The sequence below is a fragment of the Aedes albopictus genome, chromosome 2, assembly GCF_035046485.1.
Source record: "Aedes albopictus strain Foshan chromosome 2, AalbF5, whole genome shotgun sequence".
Lineage (NCBI taxonomy): Eukaryota > Metazoa > Arthropoda > Insecta > Diptera > Culicidae > Aedes > Aedes albopictus.
Genome location: NC_085137.1, coordinates 286,273,712 through 286,294,951, shown reverse-complemented (window position 1 = coordinate 286,294,951; position 21,240 = coordinate 286,273,712). Strand labels below are relative to the sequence as shown.

At 34.2% G+C, this 21,240-nt stretch overlaps 1 protein-coding gene and 1 long non-coding RNA gene across 3 annotated transcripts in view; both read right to left on the bottom strand.

The window, feature by feature from the left end:
* Window positions 1-21,240, bottom strand: part of LOC115266573 (homeobox protein Hox-C3a-like) — a 68,999-nt gene continuing 47,759 nt past the window's right edge. For both annotated transcript variants that reach the window (XM_062852014.1, XM_029872936.2), the window contains exons 4-5: window positions 469-623; window positions 1-377 (exon numbers count right to left, since the gene is read on the bottom strand). In XM_062852014.1, the coding sequence (XP_062707998.1) occupies window positions 24-377; window positions 469-623 (509 nt within the window). In that variant the 3' untranslated portion in view covers window positions 1-23. The remainder of the gene's footprint in view (window positions 378-468; window positions 624-21,240) is intronic.
* On the bottom strand, window positions 6,928-8,427 carry LOC134288155 (uncharacterized). Its single transcript, XR_009997777.1, has 2 exons — window positions 7,835-8,427; window positions 6,928-7,220 (listed from the first exon to the last, which is right to left on the bottom strand). It is a non-coding gene; the product is annotated as an uncharacterized LOC134288155 (long non-coding RNA).

Here is a 21,240-nt window from a genome sequence, read left to right as displayed (position 1 = left end):
TTATAAATGTTTCACTTCCGGTTTTACGTTATATATGGTTTGAAAACGTTACATTTTTCTTGGTCTAATCGAAGCATAGACTGCTTTGCGGTTATAGAATTGCCATTTGTACATCTATCATGTTTCATATAGTTGGACGATACTGCTAGTTTGGCTTGACCTGTAAGACTTGTATTGCTACTCAATTGATGTTCGGGATTAGATTCTGGGTTTTCAGCTGCGTTAGTTTGGATGATATTATCGGGAGTGATCTTTTTGGGTTCGTTATACTGTGGATTACTACTGGCGGATGCAGCGTTGTGAGCAAGTTTCTTTGAATCGTTCATCTTTTTGGAGCGCTTCCACTTCATTCGTCTGTTTTGAAACCATATTTTGACCTGCAATTAAAAACATTGTTTTATCAATTGATTCCATTTCATTATACACATTTTTCTTTTGATAGAAATTTACTCATCCATCAGTAGTTACCTGGGTTTCAGACAGCAGTAAATTGTTGGCAACTTCATATCGCTTCGGTCTAGATAAATACTTGCTAACTTTAAATTGTTTCTCTAGCTCCAGTAGTTGTTGGGATGTGAATGCTGTTCGGGGTCGCCGATTCTTACCGTACACCGTGTGTTGGCCTATAAAAAAATGAAAACAAAAGATACATATTAATTAAGCTTTATTATTGAATTGGCAGAACTGTTCTGTAATTTCTCATGGTGGCATAGGTGCAACACTGCAACAGTTTTCGACACTAGTCGATCAGAGTTTATTACAGGTATTCTTCGATATAACGTACAAAAAAAATTCTCTTTGTACGTTATATCGAAGTGTACGTTATATCGAAGCAGAGAAAAATTTAATATTTTTTATTCTAGTGTTGATGTATTCGACGTGAAATTTACCCCAATTAAGGTTGAAGGATTCGTCATTGACATAATCGTCATCATTAAAAATTCAAAAGCAGTTTTCTCGCTCAAAACATGAATGTTTACATTGAAAATGTATTCACTGTACTCCATTCTGCATCCGCAATACAGTGAATACATTTTCACTGCGGAATTTTCAGCTTTGACCGAGAAAACTGCTTTCGAATTTTCAATGATGACGATTATGTCAATGACGAATCTTTCAACCTTAATGATTTCAGTGAAATTCACAAAATCAATAACATGAGTTTTCATGAAAAGCTCATTTCGTTTTTTGTGCTTTGATATAACGTACATTTTGCTTCGATATAACGTACACTATTTTTATCCCCAAATTGCGCTAATTTTGGGTAAAAAGGCTAATGCTGCAACAAAACATTGATTTGAGTTATTTCGTAGTTTGTCTGAAAGTTATTCCTGGGAAAAAATAAAAAAAATCAATGTTGTACGTTATATCGAAGCAAAATGTACGTTATATCGAATTCGCTATATCGAGGGTACGTTATATCGAAGAATACCTGTATTGCACAATAGTTAATAACAATGAGATTATGAATTCATATGGTAGGAGAGTGCATAGAGAATTTGTGTCTCCGTTTATGATTTTTGATTTCATTATAATTTCATTTTAATTTCAATCCCAAGCCTCTTTCTAATTATCATATCAAATGCAACTAAAAGTTTAATAGTTTTGATAAACCCATTCCAATGTCAGGTAGGTAAAATATCTAAAAAAAATTACCATAAAGCTTGCCTAGATATTTAGGAGGAAAATAGAATTATCAAATTATAGATTACTTTTATCATTATTGTCGTTGTTGAATTTAGGTTCTATGCTGGAATACAATATGCTATCGGTGTTCTCATAAGAGATTTTCAAGACTATAAATACCTTTCAAGACTATGGCGCGTTCTCCTCCATTTGGGACATTTTTGCTGCCATAAACTCGAGTCTATTCATCATTTACCTGAGGTAAGGGGATAGGATCGTCATATACGCATAAGCGTACCACAATGGCTTCAAACAGCGCCCTGAAAAGGGCACTGTGATGACGCATAAAGCGTGAAGAGAGTATATAGATCTTTACCACAGCGGGTCGAGAACAACATAACATCCTGAAGATTCTGGTTTCTGAAGCCAGTTTCACTTAATAAGTGTTTACCGAGTACATTTACATATCAAATGATACGAAGGTCCATAATCGGATTCACAGCTATCACATACAAATGAATCAGCTTGCTGAGTATTCGCCATGTGATAGCTTTATTTTGTGATAGCTGAGTCGGCAGTGGCCAGTCAGCGCTTTGACCTGCATGCTGCAATTCTGCTTAGACAGATGTGTTAGATAATTCGCCACCCCTGCAGATGGCTCTGTACAATACAATTTTGTTTGTCGACATGACTCCAAACTATTCCAATATTATTTGTGCTGAGTGGCAGCCCAGGTTTCAATCTGAAGCTTAACCCAACACTTCGATATTAGAATAGCTGGCTCAGGGGCAATGAAGTCATGTGATGCTCCAGTGCGAGCTAACTCGTCAGTCATTTTTCATATCCAGCGATGGAAGATTGGCCAGGTACCCATACAAGGTGCACAGCATTTGCTGAATTCAGCTCAAGCGATAACTATCTTCGACCTAAAGTTGCCCGAAGCAAGCGCTTTAATAGCAGCCTGGCTATCTGAACAGAAGTATATGACTTTGCCCATTACGTGCACCTGAAGTTCTAATTGCACTCCGCACATAAGAGCAAAGATTTCAGAAAAACGGTGCAGTGTCTACCAAGTGAGTAAGACTGATGTAGGCTTATCTCACGAGAGAGGAAACCAGCACCTGCTCGACCTTCGAGAAGGGAGCCGTCAGTGTAACATACGATGCCGTCTGAAATACTTCTTTCCAGATAACCAGATGTCCACTCTTCCCGGGAAGGGAATTTCGTGGAAAATGTCCTATATGAAAAATTGCATTGTAGTGGGGCAACGTCAAAGAGAACTTCGAGCGCTGCCGTGCGAGTTGAAGAGAACGTTCCAGACATCGCCATCAAGCACATCCTTTGGAGATGGCCTTATTTAGATTGGACCGTTCTCACTTCACCCTTTTGCCACCACATAAGACATTTATATGCCAATATTGGCCGAACAACAATTGTGTAAATCCATTTGATATAGTTGAGTTTGAAACCCCAAGTTTTACCAAAGGTTTGGTGGCATTACCCTGGACACCCCACATTGAGTTCTTGATTCTGAACTCAATGTGAGGTGTCCAGGAAAGCTTGGAATCAATAATAACTCCAAACGTACTTAACCTGATCAGTCACATTGATTTCAGAATCAAAGAGACGCAGGTCGAACGCCATTACGGTTTCGCCTTTCCGTTGAAAGACAATAGATATTTTACTCGGATTTACCGAAAGGCCTTATTGGCGACACCACCCCTCAACTATCTGAAGGGCGCTTTGCATCAAAAGGGTGCTGATGCACATACCAACTAACAATGTCGTCGGTAAAAGCGTAAGTATGAAATTCGCTATTATTGAGTTGCCTCAATAGCGTATCTGCTACGAGATTCCACAAAAGTGGTGATAAGACTCCCCCTTGGGGGCATCCACAAACACTCAATTTCCTAATCGCTGCTTGACGCAATATCGAGAAAAGATGTCGGTTTTTGAGCATTTGGTAAATTCAATTGGAAATAAATAGAGATATACCATAATTCCGTGCGGCTTCAAATATGGCATCTAAAGGCATGTTGTCAAAGGCACCCTCATTATCTAAAAAAACACTCAAAAACGATTTCTTTTGAGTGAATGCTTTCTCAATATCGTAAACAACCTTGTGTAAAAGAGTCACAGGGGACCTTCCAGATTGGTAAGCATGTTGCTTCACATGAAGAGGTACGTTGTTGGCCAGATGAACATCACGGATGTGATGATCAATAATGCGTTCTAAGCATTTCAGAAGAAAATAGGTCAAACTGACAGGTCTGAAACTCTTTGCTTCTTCATACGACGCTGAACCCACTTTCAGAATAAATTTTACAGTAATATTCCGCCAGGATTTGAGAATACAGGGGGTAGCCAAAATGTTTGGGATAGGCAACTTTTGTTTTCTCTCACAAAAATGTTCAACATGCTGTAACTTTTCATAGAGTACATCAAATATTTCCAAATTTTGACTGTTTGTTCACCTAGTATATGTGCATGATTGGTACCGTAAACCGGGGTGAAATTGATCACTTTGGTGCTACATTATAATCCCATACTAGGAACTCTTAAGCGTCGTAATGATCTTTAACTTTTTACGTCATCTGATTCGTAGATGTCTATAGATGAGTGTAGACTTTTATTTTTTTTAGAAAAAGTTAGTTTTGCCTTATTTTTTTTAGGAATTTGCAATGTACTTCTCATTTAGCTGAAATCATTGCTGCTAAACAATCAATTGCTAATAGAACTTCCCGTGAATTCTCTGTTTTAACATTTTTGTGCAGCCTTGGTTGGGATGTTATGCAACTAATCAGAACATGAAATTGTTTTAAAAAGTTTATTTTATGAAGAAATAGTCATTTTTTGTAATAGAAACCATATATTTCGAATGGAATTGCCTACTTTTTGGCGTTTAAGGGGAAATTTCGAAATTTAATTTTGCATTTAAAGTATTAAATTCACTAGTTGTAAGATTTTAGACGCGTTATTCGGTTTTAGGAGAGCAAAATTAAGCGGTGAAGGAAATTTTACTTTCCAACCGATGCTTAATTGTATACTGATCAATTTCGCCCCAAAGTGGCATTTCCAACATTTTGATATTTGAAGTTTTTTAACTTGAAGTTTAAATTTGTTGAACAAAATTCTATCACATGGTTCCATGAAGATCCACTGGGTACTGGTTTTACAGAAATTCTTTTGGCAATATTTGAACAGGCACTAATGTTATCCGCAAAAGTTGTTTTAAAGTGATCAATTTGACCCCGGATTACGGTACAAATTTGAGCTCGATTGGTTATTCTTATGTGAAGCTAGAACCGTTCTCGTAAAACATTCAAATTGTTTATCATAGTTAGATAACAACACGATCTCCCGCTGTTTCATCTTACCCTGACGGTGTATACGTGTACATATATAAACTTGCCAGAGATGCCTTACGATAATGCCGACGGGTACCAAATAATTTTGTCAATCCCACAGTTTAATTTTGACTGGGCTCAAAATTAAATCATATTATCATATATGATTGATATTTTTGGAGTTTAAATAGAACATATGTTTGCAGTGGTTCTGAAGTACAAAATAAAACTATAGCTCCGTTTTAATCATTTGGTAGAGTTATACTTCGTAATGTAGGATGTGCTCTCTATTGTTAGCCAATTTTCTATACTAGAAGTTCTTCTATATGTACACTCCCTATCAAAAGTTTGGGGTCACCCCCTTAAAAACATGTCATTTTTTTAGGCCCATATCTTCGCCAATTTGCGTCCGATTTCAAAACCCTAGGTCTCATTCAAAAGATAATCACCCTCATTCTTGTTTACGGACGTATCCGCTTTCGAACGTTTTTGGTTCGTTCGAATCCACAGCCCACTTGATTTTGCTGGCGTAAACGGGAATGCGAACGATTTACGTTCGAAAGTGGATTCGATCGAAAACAAGAATGAGGGTGAATAAGTCAAAGAAACTTTGAACATGATGTAACAGAAACTTTAAAAAAAAATTGTATGTCAACTTAACCCAAAGTTGCCAAATTTTCTAAAAAATGAATATAAACTTATTGCAGTGTCGCTGGAAATTGGGTCGACCAAATTTACAGATGAGAGCGTAATATAACCCATTTTCCATTAGCTTTCAACTGCTTTTTACAGAACTTAGCTAAAAAATCTAGAAAAAAAAGTTATTAAGTAAATTAATCCTTGATGTCATCGACCAAAAGTTTGGGGTCACCCCTCAAAATGATGTATCGACGAAAAGTTTGGGGGTCATTATCGTAAAACATAGAAAAGTGATTTGTTGATATCTTTGTCATATTTCATTCAATTTTAATTCTTCTTGACTTATTTGAAACAAAATGAATGTTACTTACTGCATAGACATCGAACCACACATATTTGTTGAAATCTACATACTAAAACTTAACGTAAAGTTGCCTCATTTTTTGAAGTGTGGTGAAATGTGTTAACTTTACATAACAACATTTTTATATACAAAAATCGTTAAATACGTTAAGTTAAAGACATCCAACGTAAATTTAGTTAATTATCTTTGAATTTAGCCAAAAAGAAATAAAACTGAACTAAACTGCCCCCACTCGCATAACGATCCCATTTGACTTTTCATCACTTTTGAGTTAACGTTATGAATAGTCATCATTTTTATGTACTTCCAAAAACAACAATAAAAATTACGAATTTTTATGTCAATGTATGAAAAAAATACCAAGTTATGAGCGTCCCATATCAAAAGTACCCGCAACACAAAACTGAACAACTTTGTAGTAATTGTAATATTTTTTACAGTTATATATTCATGTGCAAAGCAATCTGTGAAAATTTCGAGATGATCGAAATATTTTCCAAATTTTGGCGATTTTTCAAAGTTTTATATGGAAACAAGTTTTCAAACTTTAAATGCCGTTTTCTCAATTCCTACTTTTTGCAAATGGGACTGTTATGCGAGTGGGGGCAGTAAAGATGACGAAGATATCACCAAATCACTTTCCATGTTTTACGAAAGTGACCCCAAACTTTTGGCTGATACATCATATTGAGGGGTGACCCCAAACTTTTGGTCGATGTCATGAAGAGTTGATTTACTTAATATTTTTTTTTCTAGATTTTTTAGCTAAGTTCTGTAAAAAGCAGTTGAAAGCTAATAGAAAATGGATCATATTACCGCTCTCATCTTAAAATTTGGTCGACCCAATTTCCAGCGACACCGCCGTAAGTTTATATTCATTTTTTTAGAAAATCGGGAGTGTAGGTATATTTCTTCGGAAAATAAATAAATAAAATAAACTAATGAATAAAATGCGGTAGCTAAAAAATATTCAGAATTTTATTATCCCTAAAATGTAATCGTTGGTTATTGCTCAATGCAAAAGTTTACTATTTCCTCGTCCCTTCCGCTATGTCCGCTATGTCACACTTTTTATATGTGAATTCTGATTTATTTTGCATGGATCACCAAGCTTTGCTGGATTGCCCATTGTCCTTGATAGCGTGGCCTAATTCATAGACGCTCCGTAATAGTTGCGTAAATCGTGGTTGACAGCGACGCTATTTGCAAAATAGCTCATGTTTATGACGCATGTGAAAATTTCCCTACAAATTAAAGAAAACCTTCATTACTATTTATCATCCCATGTGTTTTTCCGCAATGAGCAATCATGGAATTTTGCTTGATTGCACCAAATTGGCAGCAGATGACAAAATTACGAGACGGTCCACCCCCTCTATTTAATTAGCCTAAACCCCGGTAGCGGCAGGCAATCAAACCACTTATCACTTGCCCAAAATTGGCCTTATGTGCTAGTCTTTTAATGCACACCCGAACGTGTTTTCACGTTTCCTTTATGATATAACGCACCCGAGCCAATTACAAAATCTTTTAATTCAATTAGTACCCGTTGTAACTATTTCCTAGCACATGCCAAGCAGTTTATCGCTGTCATGAATATCAATAAAGTAAATATAACAGATGTCACTAAACAAAGTTAATTTGTTTGATACGGCTATTTTCCTCGTAGATGCGAGGGGTGAATTGCCGTATATCAAGTTAAAGCGCAAATCGGCATGCACAGATAAGGGTATCGTCGCCTCCCCTCCTATTACAAACGATGTAAATAATGGTAATTAGGCAATTGTGGATTGGACAGCGAAGATTAAAAGGTGTTGATGTGAAAGCAAAGCAAGTTCAATATATCATTCTCACTTACATGTAGAACGCAGTTAAATGCAAAGTACGATTTGCCGTCGCATCTCCCGTATGGTGTTGAGCGAGTAGGGCAAGGAATCACAGCGATAACTGTTCAGATTCAACGATAGATAAGGAATATTATTGAATGTTGAACACTTTGAAGATAAGCTCCTATCACGGTAATTTGCTGTTTTGTTGACATTTCTCTAATTGATCATTCCTACACATAATGTGGTTCGCTAGGTGAAGAGGTTCGGCGTATGCAGTAATAATGTCGTATCATTAGTCTATCACTAACAGCACAAACAGTCCGGAAAGTACTACAGCCCATATGGAGTTATGTATGATATCAAGCCGGCTGAATACTGGAATAGACCACACGCCAACTTAATATGCTTATTAACCTTGCGGCACTCGCGCAGTTGGCCACCACCACCAGCACAACGTCAATGCTGAGTATAAAAAGCGATGATTAGGGGCATAATGGACACCCGGGGCGAAATGGACACCCCTGTTTTTGCCGAAACCGTTGACTTTTATGTAAAACTTTTAATGCATAAGTGTAAAGGAACAAGCCATTGTTCTATTTTTCAAAAGTACCATTAATATTTCTTCAAAATAACCAAAATGTATGTTTTCATATGGTGGATTTCTTATAATTTTGAAGCAGCAGCTAATAAGGTATTACGAGTGTTTGAGTGTGTCCACCATTCAAACAAATGAATTGTTAGCTTATTTACATGTATACGCAGATTAAGCAATAGATGAAGTATTATATTTTCGATCAGAACTTACTCAAAATAGCAATTCCAATGTTGTAGTCGATTCGGGGCGAAATAAACACTGGCAATATGAATGGATGTACGCGCGTTGCATACTGTTAGGCGTTTAAGAGAGTTAGGAAAAAATCAATCCGATTATTTTAGCCTAAAGTTTATTTAATTAACTTTAATGTTATGTAAACTCGTCTAAGATGGAGTATTATATCTATGGTGTTGATCTTCGTAGGAAAATTACTTAACTGATAGATATTATCAAAGATACAGCATAAAATATGCAGGGGTGTCCATTATGCCCCGATGGGTGTCCATTTCACCCCGTACCTTTCCTGCCAGCCCCAAAAAACACACGGTTCAAAATTCATTATTTCTTCACAATAATGACATTCTACCTGCTGTAAATGATTGAAATACGAAGGAAACAAGTTAAAGTTGTAAGCCAACTGATAATATGTTAAGTTTTTGTATGTTATACAGGTCTAACATAGACATTTGCTTGGGGTGTCCATTATGCCCCTAATCCCCCTACTTTGTCATCGTGTTGTACAAAATGCAACAGCGTGATCACTCGAGGGTTAAAGTCTGTTCCCATGTCTAAGTTTAATACCTAAGCGATACTTTAATTAATTTAGATTAATTTTTGGCCTGCATTTTTCCTAGCGTTACAGGTTTGTTACATAAAAATGATAAAAGATGGAGAAAGATTTTTTTTTCGGATATTTTACATTCAAGGTCACCCAAACAATTATTAAGTTTAGTATATAGAATCAACAAAGGCAAGAGTTCATATTTTTGTTGCATGGTGTTGTGTTACACAATCAATAAGGCTTATTAGTATATTAACACTCCTGCGTCGATGCTATTTTTTACTTACACGAGCACTGCAATATATTCACAAAACTATTATACAAAGTATTATACAGAGAAAACCATATTTTCTTTTGTAACTTTAAATTTGTCGCGATGACCAATGTATTTTTTTTATTTTAAAATGTGCGCATATACTTAAGGAAGAAATTCTAAGAACATTGTTGATATTTTTCTCTTCACAAAACTACAAAAAATTCAGAAAACTACGAATTTTTCAGGAAAAATATACAATTTTGTTGGAACCGTAAACCGGGGTCAAATTGATCAGCGGGGTGAAATTGATCATTCGTGCACTACATTGTAATTCCATACTAGGAACTTCTAAGCGTCGTAATGATCTTGAACTACTTACCTCATCTAGATAGGAAATGTGTAGAGATGAGTGTAGACTTTATTTTTTTTTTTGGGAAAAAGTTGGTTTTGCCTTATTTTTTGAGGAATTTGCAATTTATTTCTCATTTAGCTGAAATCATTGCTACTAAACAATCGATTGCCATTAGGACTTCCCGTAAATTTTCTGTTTTAACATTTTTGTGGAGCCTTGGTTGGGAAGTTATGTAGCTATTCTAAACATGAATAAGTTAAAGAACGTTCATTTTTTGATGAAATAGTCATTTATTGTGATAGGAATCACTAATTTCAAACGAATTTGCCTACCTTTAGGCGTTTAGTGGGAAATTTCAAAATTTAATTCTGCATTTTGAGTGTCAAATTCACTAGTTGTAAGAGTTTTTACGCGTTATTCGGATTCAGAAGAGCGAAATTAAGTGGAAAAAGCAATTTCCCTTTCTAACCGATGCCTAATTGTATGCTGATCAATTTCGCCCCAAAGTGGCATTTTAATTTTTTTGGTTTTTGGAGTTATTTAACTTAAAGTTTAAATTTGTTGAACAAAATTCTGTCACATTGTTCCATGGAGTACTGATTTTACAGAAATTATTTTGGCAATATTTGAATTTCCTTTAATGTTAACAACAAAAGTTGCTTCAAAGTGATCAATTTGACCACGGATTACGGAACTTCAAACTAATCTCGAATTCCCATACATTTTATGATTTTGAAATATTTGCGTATCTATCCAGAACAAGTTTGCAGAACGTTATTGATATGAATCTGGCAAAATACTACAAAAAAAAAAATCAGAAAACTACAAATTTTTCAGGAAAAATATACAATTTTGTATTCCTCGGATTCCCATACATTTTATGATTTTAAAACTCGAGGCAGTCGATATTTGCATATTTATCCAGAACAAGTTTGCAACACATTATTGATATAAATCTGGCAAAAAAAAACACAAAAAATTCTGAAAACTACGAATTTTTCAGGAAAAATATACAATTTTGTTATCATTTCAAACTAATCTCGAATTCCCATACATTTTATGATTTTAAAATATTTGCGTATTTATCCATACCCAAGTAACACCGCTTGTTACATAACAGTTAAAAAGACACTTCTACAACTTATTCAGAAGTATTTTTCTTGTTTATTTGACTTGAAATTGAACACCTATATCATCAAAACAGCGCAAAAAATGGCGGCTTATAAAACATCTCACAAGTTCTATAAGATGTATTCGAATACTCTTATAGTACTGAAAATGACGTCCTCAGTACGTGAAATTGGAGACTTGTGTAGTTATTAGTTATAATAAAATAATTTGGCAGTATTAAAACTAGCAAAATCCATTCATAATACAATCATGTTTGTTAGTTGAAACTAAGTTGATTTCATGTACTGTAACTTGGAGAATACGGGCTGTCCATAAACCACGTGGTCATTTTTTTGGGACTTCTCAACCCCCCCCCCCCCCCCGCGTGGTCATTTGTTCATACAAAATTTTTTATTCGTCCATACAAAATGCTCATAGGCCGAACCCCCCCCCCCCCCTCATGACCACGTGGTTTATGGACAGCCCCTTATATTACATACCATATGCAGATGTTGAGATTACGCTCATTTTAAGTGATATAACTAACTTTCATAACCAAATATGAAGAAAAACAAATGTCAAGCAAAAAACTGTCAGAAAAAAATAAACAGATTGTTTTTATTGATATACATTTTTTTCAACCTGAAACATATTTTTTATCGCTGACTTCGATGGCTTTTCAAAACTAATCAGATAATTAATTCAGAAATGGGTGTTACTCAGTAATTACAGTGATGTTTTGTATGCGGTTAAAAATTTATCGTGAAACCACCGTTTTTACTCACCCATAAATTCAGCGCCAGTGATTTGAATTGATAACGCCACATATATCAACCAAATAATACCTCTTTGTGAGGATGGATTGTGAACCTTCCTGAAAAAGCAATATGGCAGCTGATCTGAAATAGTTACAGTACCGTTCAAAGTGTTATAAACTGTTCTAATCACAATTTTAATTTAATGTGCGACCCAAGTTGAGAAGATTATTACTAATATTGCCTCCAATAAAATTCCATTATTCCATTATTAACATTAAGTTTGCAAATCCTGTTTTAACGCAATAGTTGCGTCCGCCTTAAATAAAAATCGTGTTAATGTTTGTGAACGGTACTGTAACGTTAATAATTTTACTGAAGGATTTATCTATGTCATTATACTTTGATTAGGAATTAAGTTGAAATAACGTTCAAAATGCGTTATGACAGCAATCCATCGAAAAATTGTAGTTATGCGTTTCATGTACATTTATAATATGTCTAAAAAACATTTCTACAACATACGCACATAAAAGTGCAAACTTTTGATTTGGGACCATCATTACAACATTCAAATAACTATACTATAACTTATTCTTTGGTGAGGATAGATCTGTCAAATGTCAAAGTATTATTGCCAAGAATTGTGTTGTTTACTTTTTTGTCAAAAATCTTGTCGTTTTTTTAATAGTTTTTGTGGTCTTTTTAGTACATGTTACATGATCGGTGACGATTTTTCTGAAGAACGCTTTCGGAATAATCAGAGAATACTTCACAAATGAATGCAAAGTAAGATAATGGTAAGTAAATTGGCTAGCAGCATATGGACGCCCAGAATGGAGATAGAGCAGCTGGATGCTGACGAATTTACGGAATTCGGTGGATGTAGATGTGCACTACAGGGCGGTGTCACTGCTAGTTCTGCATTTGGTGTCATTTCAAGGGAAAACAATATCAATATTTATGACACTCGAAGCCAAATAGTTTGCTGTAGTGCGGTGGTTTCATGATGATGCGGATGAATAGCACTGTCTTTCTGGTCTTTTGGAACAGAGAGCTGAGCGTACCGAAAGTTGTGTTTGTTGAATGTCAGAAGAAAAACTTGGTGTTTTGTGTTTTGATGTTCTAATAATGTTATATTATAGTATAATTATCACATGTTATAACATGATGAAACTGATGAGCGAAGAACATTTATTTTGTATTGTTTGTAAATCATAAACACAATTAGAGCTTAAAAATAACACAAGATGTATTCTAAAACTCATATATGACATTTAAAAAACATCTTTTGTAGCTTTGATTTTAAAAGATGTTTTCTGTGTTACTTGGGTAACAAACTTGCAGAACATCATTGATATAAATCTGGCCAAAGAACTACAAAAAATTCAGAGAACTACGATTTTTTCAGAAAAAATATACAATTTTGTTACAATTTCAAACTGATCTCGAATTCTCATGCATTTTATGATTTTAAATTAGGCCGGAACAAATCTCATTTTCTTCTTTTGTCACAATACTCGTTGGCTCGCTAAGGGGGAGGACAATAAATAATAAACGTATTTGACGAAGAAATACCCAAACAATTTGGCAAAATCTATAAACTCATCGGAATTGTTAAGAAATTTTCTGTGCAACTCTAATTTCACCCTGAAATTTTAAAAATTCTTGAATAATTTATTGTTGTCCCCCCTCAAAATGTTGAAATTTGACCAAAATTTTCCGAGGGGGCAGGGACATAAGAGAATATCGAAATTTGTGTCAGCCTTATTTGCGTATTCATCCAGAACAAATTTGCAGAACATCTATATCTATATATATCTATATAAAAAATGAATTTCTGTCTATGTCTGTCTGTCTGTCTGTCAATAGGCTGGGACACCCGACTAGAAGATTCTAACAAAAATATAACATAATTATAACAAACCATGATATGTATAACTCATTGTGATATAATCATGTTTAACATCTTTGGTGTTTAAAAATATTATAACTCAATTGTATCATATTGTGTTATAAATGTTGTTCAATAACTCATTGTGAAATAATTTAGTTTTGATTCCTTGACATTTAGAAAATCATTTTACACAATTGTATCAAAATATGATAGAAACTAGTTTTCTTGAAGCTAAAATTTATATCATATTGTGTTAGAATTTTGATCTGATTATAACAAAATAGGTTATTATTTTGATTTGACCGGTGTACTTTTTGTTACGATTTTAGTTATTTTAACATCATCCTGCATCTAGTTTATAACATAATGAGTTATAGAAAAATTTCATTACATCATAACACAATGTGTTATAAACTTGATATATTTTTCTAGTCGGGCAGCTTGCCGGGACAGCTAGTTATTGATAAAAATCTGGCCAAAAAACTACAAAAAATCAGAAAACTACGAATTTTTCAGGAAAAGTATACAATAATGTTATAACTTCAAACTAATCTCCAATTCCACAACATTTTATGATTTCAAAATATTTTCGTATTTATCCAAAACAAGTTTGAAGAACATTGTTGATAGTTTTCTTTTCAAAGAACTACAAAAAAAATCTGAAAACTACGAATTTTTCAGGAAAAATGTACATTATTGATCACAAAATCTTAGACCTTTTATGATTTTATTTTTTTCGTTTGTATCCTGAACAAGTTTGCGCCACATTGTTGATATAAATATGACTAAGAAAAACTACATCAAAAATCAGAAAACTCCGATTTTTTTCGGGAAAAAATATACAATTTTGTTGTGACTTCGAATTGATCCCGATTTATTATACATTTTATGATTTTAAAATATTTGCGTATTTATTCAAAACAAGTTTGCAGTACATTGTTGACAGTTTAGCTGCAAAGATCTACAAAAAATAAAAAATCTACGATTTTTTCAGCAAAAATATACAATTTCAAAGATAATTTCAAATTGATTTCAATTTCCGATACATTTTGATTTGAAAATATTTGCGTATTTATCCAAAACAAGTTTGCCAAACATTGTTGATTGAATTCTGGTCAAAGAAATATAAAAGTTATGAAAATTACAAATTTTCCAGGACATATATCAAATTTTGTTACAACTTCAAATTGATCTCAAAATACCATACGTTTTATGATTTTTAAGCAATTTCGTATTCATGCGAAACAAGTTGCACAACATTGCTGATATAATTCTGCCCAACAAACTACAAAAAATACAGAAAACTACATTTTTTTCAGGAAAAATATTCAATGCTGTTATAATTTGAAATTATTTTCAATATTCCATATATTTGCGTACTTATCTAAAATATATTTGCAGAGCATTAATGATATTATTCGGACAAAACACTACAAAAAATCAGGAAACTACGAATATTTCCGGAAAATTTATAATTTTGTAATAGCATAAGATGGATATAATTCTGGTCAAAGAGCTACAAAAAATCAGAAACTATGAATTTAAAAAAAATATACAATGTTGTTAAAACTTCAAGTTGATCTCAATTTCTAATTTATTTTATGATTTTAAAATATTTGCGTTATGCATCCAAAACAAGTTTGATTAACAATATTGATATAGTTCTTGTCAAAAAACAACAAAAAAATCGGAAATATACGAGTTTTTCGGTTAAAATGTATAATTTTGTTATAACTTTAAGGACAAACGTCTTGAATCCCGCTCCAAGAGTACATGAGAACTTAAAACGCACAAATCTCAAGAAGCAAGCTTCAAACAACAGTCCGTTTTATTATTCCGTTCTTGCTCACTTGAAATAAGTTTAAAATAAGAAGATCAAATGCGCTGGTTTTGTTTACGAAGAGATTTGTGCCCTCGAAATCGTGAGTAGGTGCCAAAGTCGGCCATTGTGGCGGCCATCTTGGGATTCTAACAAGTCTGTCCTTAAATTGATCTCAATATTTCATACATTTATGATTAAAAAAAATGCACATTTTCCGAAGCAAATTTGCAAACCACTGGCAAATGCTGGCCAAAACACTACAAAAATTCAGAAAATTACAATTTTTTTCGATGACATTCATATTAATTACATTGAACTCAACATCCTATACATACAATGATTTCAAAATAGTTGCACTATACAAAAAATTTGCATTATACAGAACAAATATTTTTAAAAATCGTAGTTTTCTGACTTTTCTGTGGTTCTTTGAAGATAACATTTTTAACAATGCTCTGCCAACTTGATTTGGATAAATACGCAAATATTTCAAAATCATAAAATGTATGGGATCCATATAACTTGAAACTTGTATATTCTTTTTGAAAATTTCGTAGTTTTATGATTTTTTGTAGTTCTTTGAAGAGAAAACAATCAACAATGTTTTGTTAACTTGTTTTGAGTAAATACGCATATATTTTACAATGATAATAAATACGCAAATATTTTAAAATCATAAATTGTATTGGAATTAGTTTGAAGTTATAACAAAATTGTATATTTTTCCTAAAAAAAATCATAAATTTCTGATTTTTCTGTTGTTCTTTGGAGAGAAAACTATCAACAATGTTCTGCAATTTTTTATTTGAAAAATACGCAGATATTTTTAAATCATCAAATGTATGAGAAATTGCAATCAATTTGAAGTTTTATCAAAATTGTATCATTCTGCTGAAAAAATCAAATTTTTCTGAATTTTTTGTAGTTGATAGGCCAGATTTATATCAATAATGTTCTACAAACATGTTCTGGACGAATGTGAAAGTATTTTAAAATCATAATATATATTGGAATTCGAGATTAGTTTAAAGTCATAATAAAATAATGAATTTTTCTTGAAAAATTCGAAGATTTTTATCAATAATGTTCTGCAAACTTGTTCTGGATAAATATGCAAATATTTTAAAATCATAAAATGTATGGGAATCCGAGATAAGTTTGAAATTATAACAAAATTGTATATTTTTCCTGAAAAATTCGTAGTTTTCTGAATTTTTGTAGTTCTACGGTCAGATTTATATCAATATTGTTCTGCAAACTTGTTCTGGATAAATTCGCAAATTTTTTAAAATCATGATTTTCAAATGATCAAATGCATGGGAATTCGAGATAAGTTTGAAATTGTATATTTTTCCTGAAAAAATCGTAGTTTTCTGATTTTTTGTAGTTCTTTGGCCAGATTTTTATCAATAATGCTCTGCAAATTTGTTCTGGATAAATACGCAAATAATTTAAAATCATAAAATGCATGAGAATTCGAGATCAGTTGGAAGTTGTAACAAAATTGTATATTTTTCCTGGAAAAATCGTATTTTTCTGATTTTTTTTGTAGTTCTATGGCCAGATTTATATCAATAATGTTCTGCAATTTCTTTCTGGATGAATACGTAAATAATTTAAACTCGTAAAATGTATGTGAATTCGAGATTACTTTGAAATTATAACAAAATTGTATATTTTTCCTGAAAAATAGTTTTCTGAATTTTTTGTAGTTCTTTGGCCAGATTTATATCAATTATGTTCTGCAAGTTTGTTCTGGATAAAAACGCAAATATTTTAAAAACATAATTCGTAGTTTTCTGATTTTTTGTAGTTCTTTTGTCAGATTTATATCAATAATGTTCTGCAAACTTGTTCTGGATAAATATGCAAATATTTTAAAATCATAAAATGTATGGGAATCCGAGATTAGTTTGAAATTAAAACAAAATTGTATATTTTTCCTGAAAAATTCGTAGTTTTCTGAATTTTTTTGTAGTTCTTTGGCCAGATTTATATCAATTATGTTCTGCAAACTTGTTCTGGATAGATACACAAATATTTTAAAATCATGAAATGTATGGGAATTCGAGATTAGTTTGAAATTCCAACAAAATTATATATTTTTCCTGAAAAATTCGTAGTTTTCTGAATTTTTTGTAGTTTTGTGAAGAGAAAAATATCAACAATGTTCTTAAAATTTCTTCCTTAAGTATATGCGCACATTTAAAAATAAAAAAATACATTGATTATCGCGACAAATTTAAAGTTACAAAAGAAAATATGGTTTTCTCTGTATTATACGTAGTTTTGTGAATATATTGCAGTGCTTTGAGTAATAAATAATCACTGAAATCACATTGAAAGCTTAATTACACTCGTGTGGGCTATTCACCATCAAAAAATCATGTGGTCATCGCGATAAATTTGAAGTTCTGCGTGAACATAAAAATCTTACGAAATTTATAACGACTTGCTCCGGGTTTTTTAGTACCTACTAGAAATTAGAATTTTGATATAAGAAAAAATTCAAAACATGTATACTCATCCAGAGATCCAAAAAAATCATTGCTAAAACAATATTGAAATCTGACTTGTAACGGCCGAGATATAGAAGGTTGAAATTAGCGTTCCAACTTTTTTTCAGGCATCGGCGTTTGAGTGTTAACAGAGACTATGGGACTATGTATTTCGAGATGTTCAGGATTATCCAAACTGTTCTACAATTCAAAACATGAGATCTACAGTCGTAAAAACTATTTTTTCATTATTTTGAGTAACGTAAGAATACGTCCCACACAATGCATACGTTTGCGTGTACGTGACAGTAGTTTGACACATTTCCCATAGGAAAACTGTCAAAAAACGCAAACCTCGACGGAACGGACGCTATGTGTTCTAGGCTTAAGGTGTGGACGATGGTTGGTTCTCTCAGCAGCTGATGCAGCTCGTGGTTCATTCACCTTCCCCAAGTCCCGTCTTCCATCTGCACTCCGCCGTAGATGGTATGCAACACCTTCCGTTCGAAAACTCCAAAGGCGTGTTGGTCCTCTGCACGTAGAGTCCATGCTTCGTGCTCATAGAGGACTGCCTCTGGCTTCATTCTTTAGTCGAATGTACGTTTTCGCCATCGCCATGATCCTGGTAATCGTACAGGTATCTTTGACAAATTAGCTTTTACAAATGAACTTGGATATCTTATCTGATTTACATGTACATTTTTGATACTTCCATTCTCCACCAACTTAATTTTGTACAAAAACTTGCCGATTCTCTCTAAAATGATCGCTGGGATCCACCTAACTAACTCTTTAAAATGGTTTCGGTACATAACCTTTTCCCCTTTTTTAAACTGTTGGTTGGAGTTACAATTTTCGTTTTTTACAATTTTCTTCTTTTCGTCAAATACAATCTCACAATTTTTAGTCTCATCAAAAGTAACAGTTTTACGATTAATCCCGTTTCCCAACGTCTCACGCGAATGTGCCTTCGGGTTGACGGTTGTCAACAACGTTCTTGGCTTGAACCTGAAGAGCATCTCACTGGGCGATTTCTCTGTAACGGTAGAAGGGGTACCGTTATACCACGCTAGAATATCATTAAGCTTTCTAGACAACGTATCTCTCTTATCCTGTTTTTCCAACAATCTTTTCTTCAAAAAGGTTTTCACCGTCTGAACACCTCGTTCAGCGGCACCATTTGATTGTGGGTGATACACAGGAGATTTGGTTACCCTGACATTTCGCGATTCCCAATATCGCACAAACTCAAGAGAACTAAACGGAGGTCCATTATCGGACACGATTTGCTCTGGCAATCCTACAAATTTGAAAAAATCTTCCAACCGTTCATTAACCTGTTCTGCGTTCGTTCTGTTCATCACCTTTGCTTCAATGAATTTCGTGAATGAATCAATTATCAACAACACCATTTTGCCTTCAAATTCGAAAAAGTCAATATGGATTCTCTCCATTGGACGTGTACAAACTGGCCACTTAGACGTAACTTTTTCCTTGGGAACGTTTCTTCTCTGATCACAAACTTCGCATTGTTTGAAATGATCTTCAATATCCTGCTGCATACCTTTCCACCAAAATAATCCTCTTCCTAACATCTTTCCTCTAACTATACCGTCATGGTTGGTGTGTAGCATTCTAAGCACAATATTCTGCAACTTAGCAGGGATCACTAATCGATCACCATAGAACAAGCAATTATCTTGGCAACTCAGGGAATTTCGCAAATTATAGTAGTACTTCAACCGATCTGGGATTACACGAGGCCAACTAAACAAAACAAAGTCATACACCTGAGATAGAATGTCATCTTTTGCTGTAAATTCCGCTACATCACAAGTTTTTAACGGTAATTCTGGACATTGTTCTAATCGATTGATGGACAATTCCTCAACTTCTGTTCCACCAGACACAGGTAATCTGGACAATGCATCTGCATGTGCCAAATTCCTACTTGGCCTATACTCCCACTCGTAATCGTACATTGATAAAATCACTGCCCAACGTTGAAGCCTAGATGCCGAAATCACTGAAGTTCCTTTTCGAGGGTGGTAGATTTCCTTTAACGCTTCACAGTCTGAAACGAGCTTAAAGCGATGTCCATAAATGTATTTGTGGAAACGCTTTACGGCAAATATGATAGCCAATGCTTCCCTATGCAGCTGCGAGTAATTTTTCTCTGCAGGCGATAATGTACACGAGGCAAAAATTACAGGTTTCTCTTCCCCTTCTACAATGTGAGACAACACAGCGCCTACGCCATAAGGGCTGGCATCCGCTGCAACCACGATTGGTTTATTAGGATCGTAGAGTTGCAACAAATTATTCTTCAAAATTAACTCCTTACTCCTCGCAAAACACTCTTCACAATCTCCATCCCAATTGAACACTACATCTTTTCTAAGTAATCTGTACAGAACTCTCAACTCTGAAGAAATGTTCGGAATGAACTTTGAATAGTAATTCAACAGACCCAGATACGACTGTAATTCTTGGATATTCTTCGGAGCTGGCGCATTCACTATTGCAGTTACTTTGGACTGATTAGGACGAATTCCGTCCTGGCTAACGGTATGACCCAGGTAATCTACTGATGTCACGAAGAACTTGCTCTTTTCGGTATTAATCTTCACGTTAAATCTACTCAATCTCTCTAACACTCTGTCCAAAATCTGCTTACACTCTTCTAACGTTCTTGCTCCTATCAACGCGTCATCCAAATACGTTACACATCCCTCAATGTCTCCTAAAATCTGGTCCATGATGCTTTGAAAGATCGATGGAGCAGTTGCCACGCCGAAGGGCAAACGAACATATTGAAAAAGTCCTATGTGTGTATTAATCGTTAGGTATTGTTGTGAGTTCTCCGATACTTTTAACTGCTGATACGCACCTCGTAGGTCGATCACGCAAAAGAAGTTACAATTCGCTAGTTTGGCAAAAATGTCGTCGATTCTCGGTAACGGGTAATGTTCCGATCGCAAATGAGGGTTTATGGTCACCTTGCAGTCAATGCACAGTCTCAAGCTGCCATTGGACTTGGGTACAACAACTATGGGAGAAGCCCACCTACTGAACGCGACTTTCTTCAAAATATTCTCCTCACACAATCTATTCAACTCAGCTTCAATAGCCGGCCGTTGCTGATAAGGGGGTGAATAAGCAACGTGAAAAATCGGAGCTACGTTATCTTCCATGATAATCTCCGCTTCAAAATCGCGAATTGGAGTGTTATCGTTACAAATCACATTGGGGTATTTCAATCGAATCGAATCTAAGAGGGTATTTTCAACACGGTTCATACTCACGATACTTTCCTTGAACTTACTCCTCCATCCTGGCCAGAGGACGTCCATCCACGTGCGCCCCAGA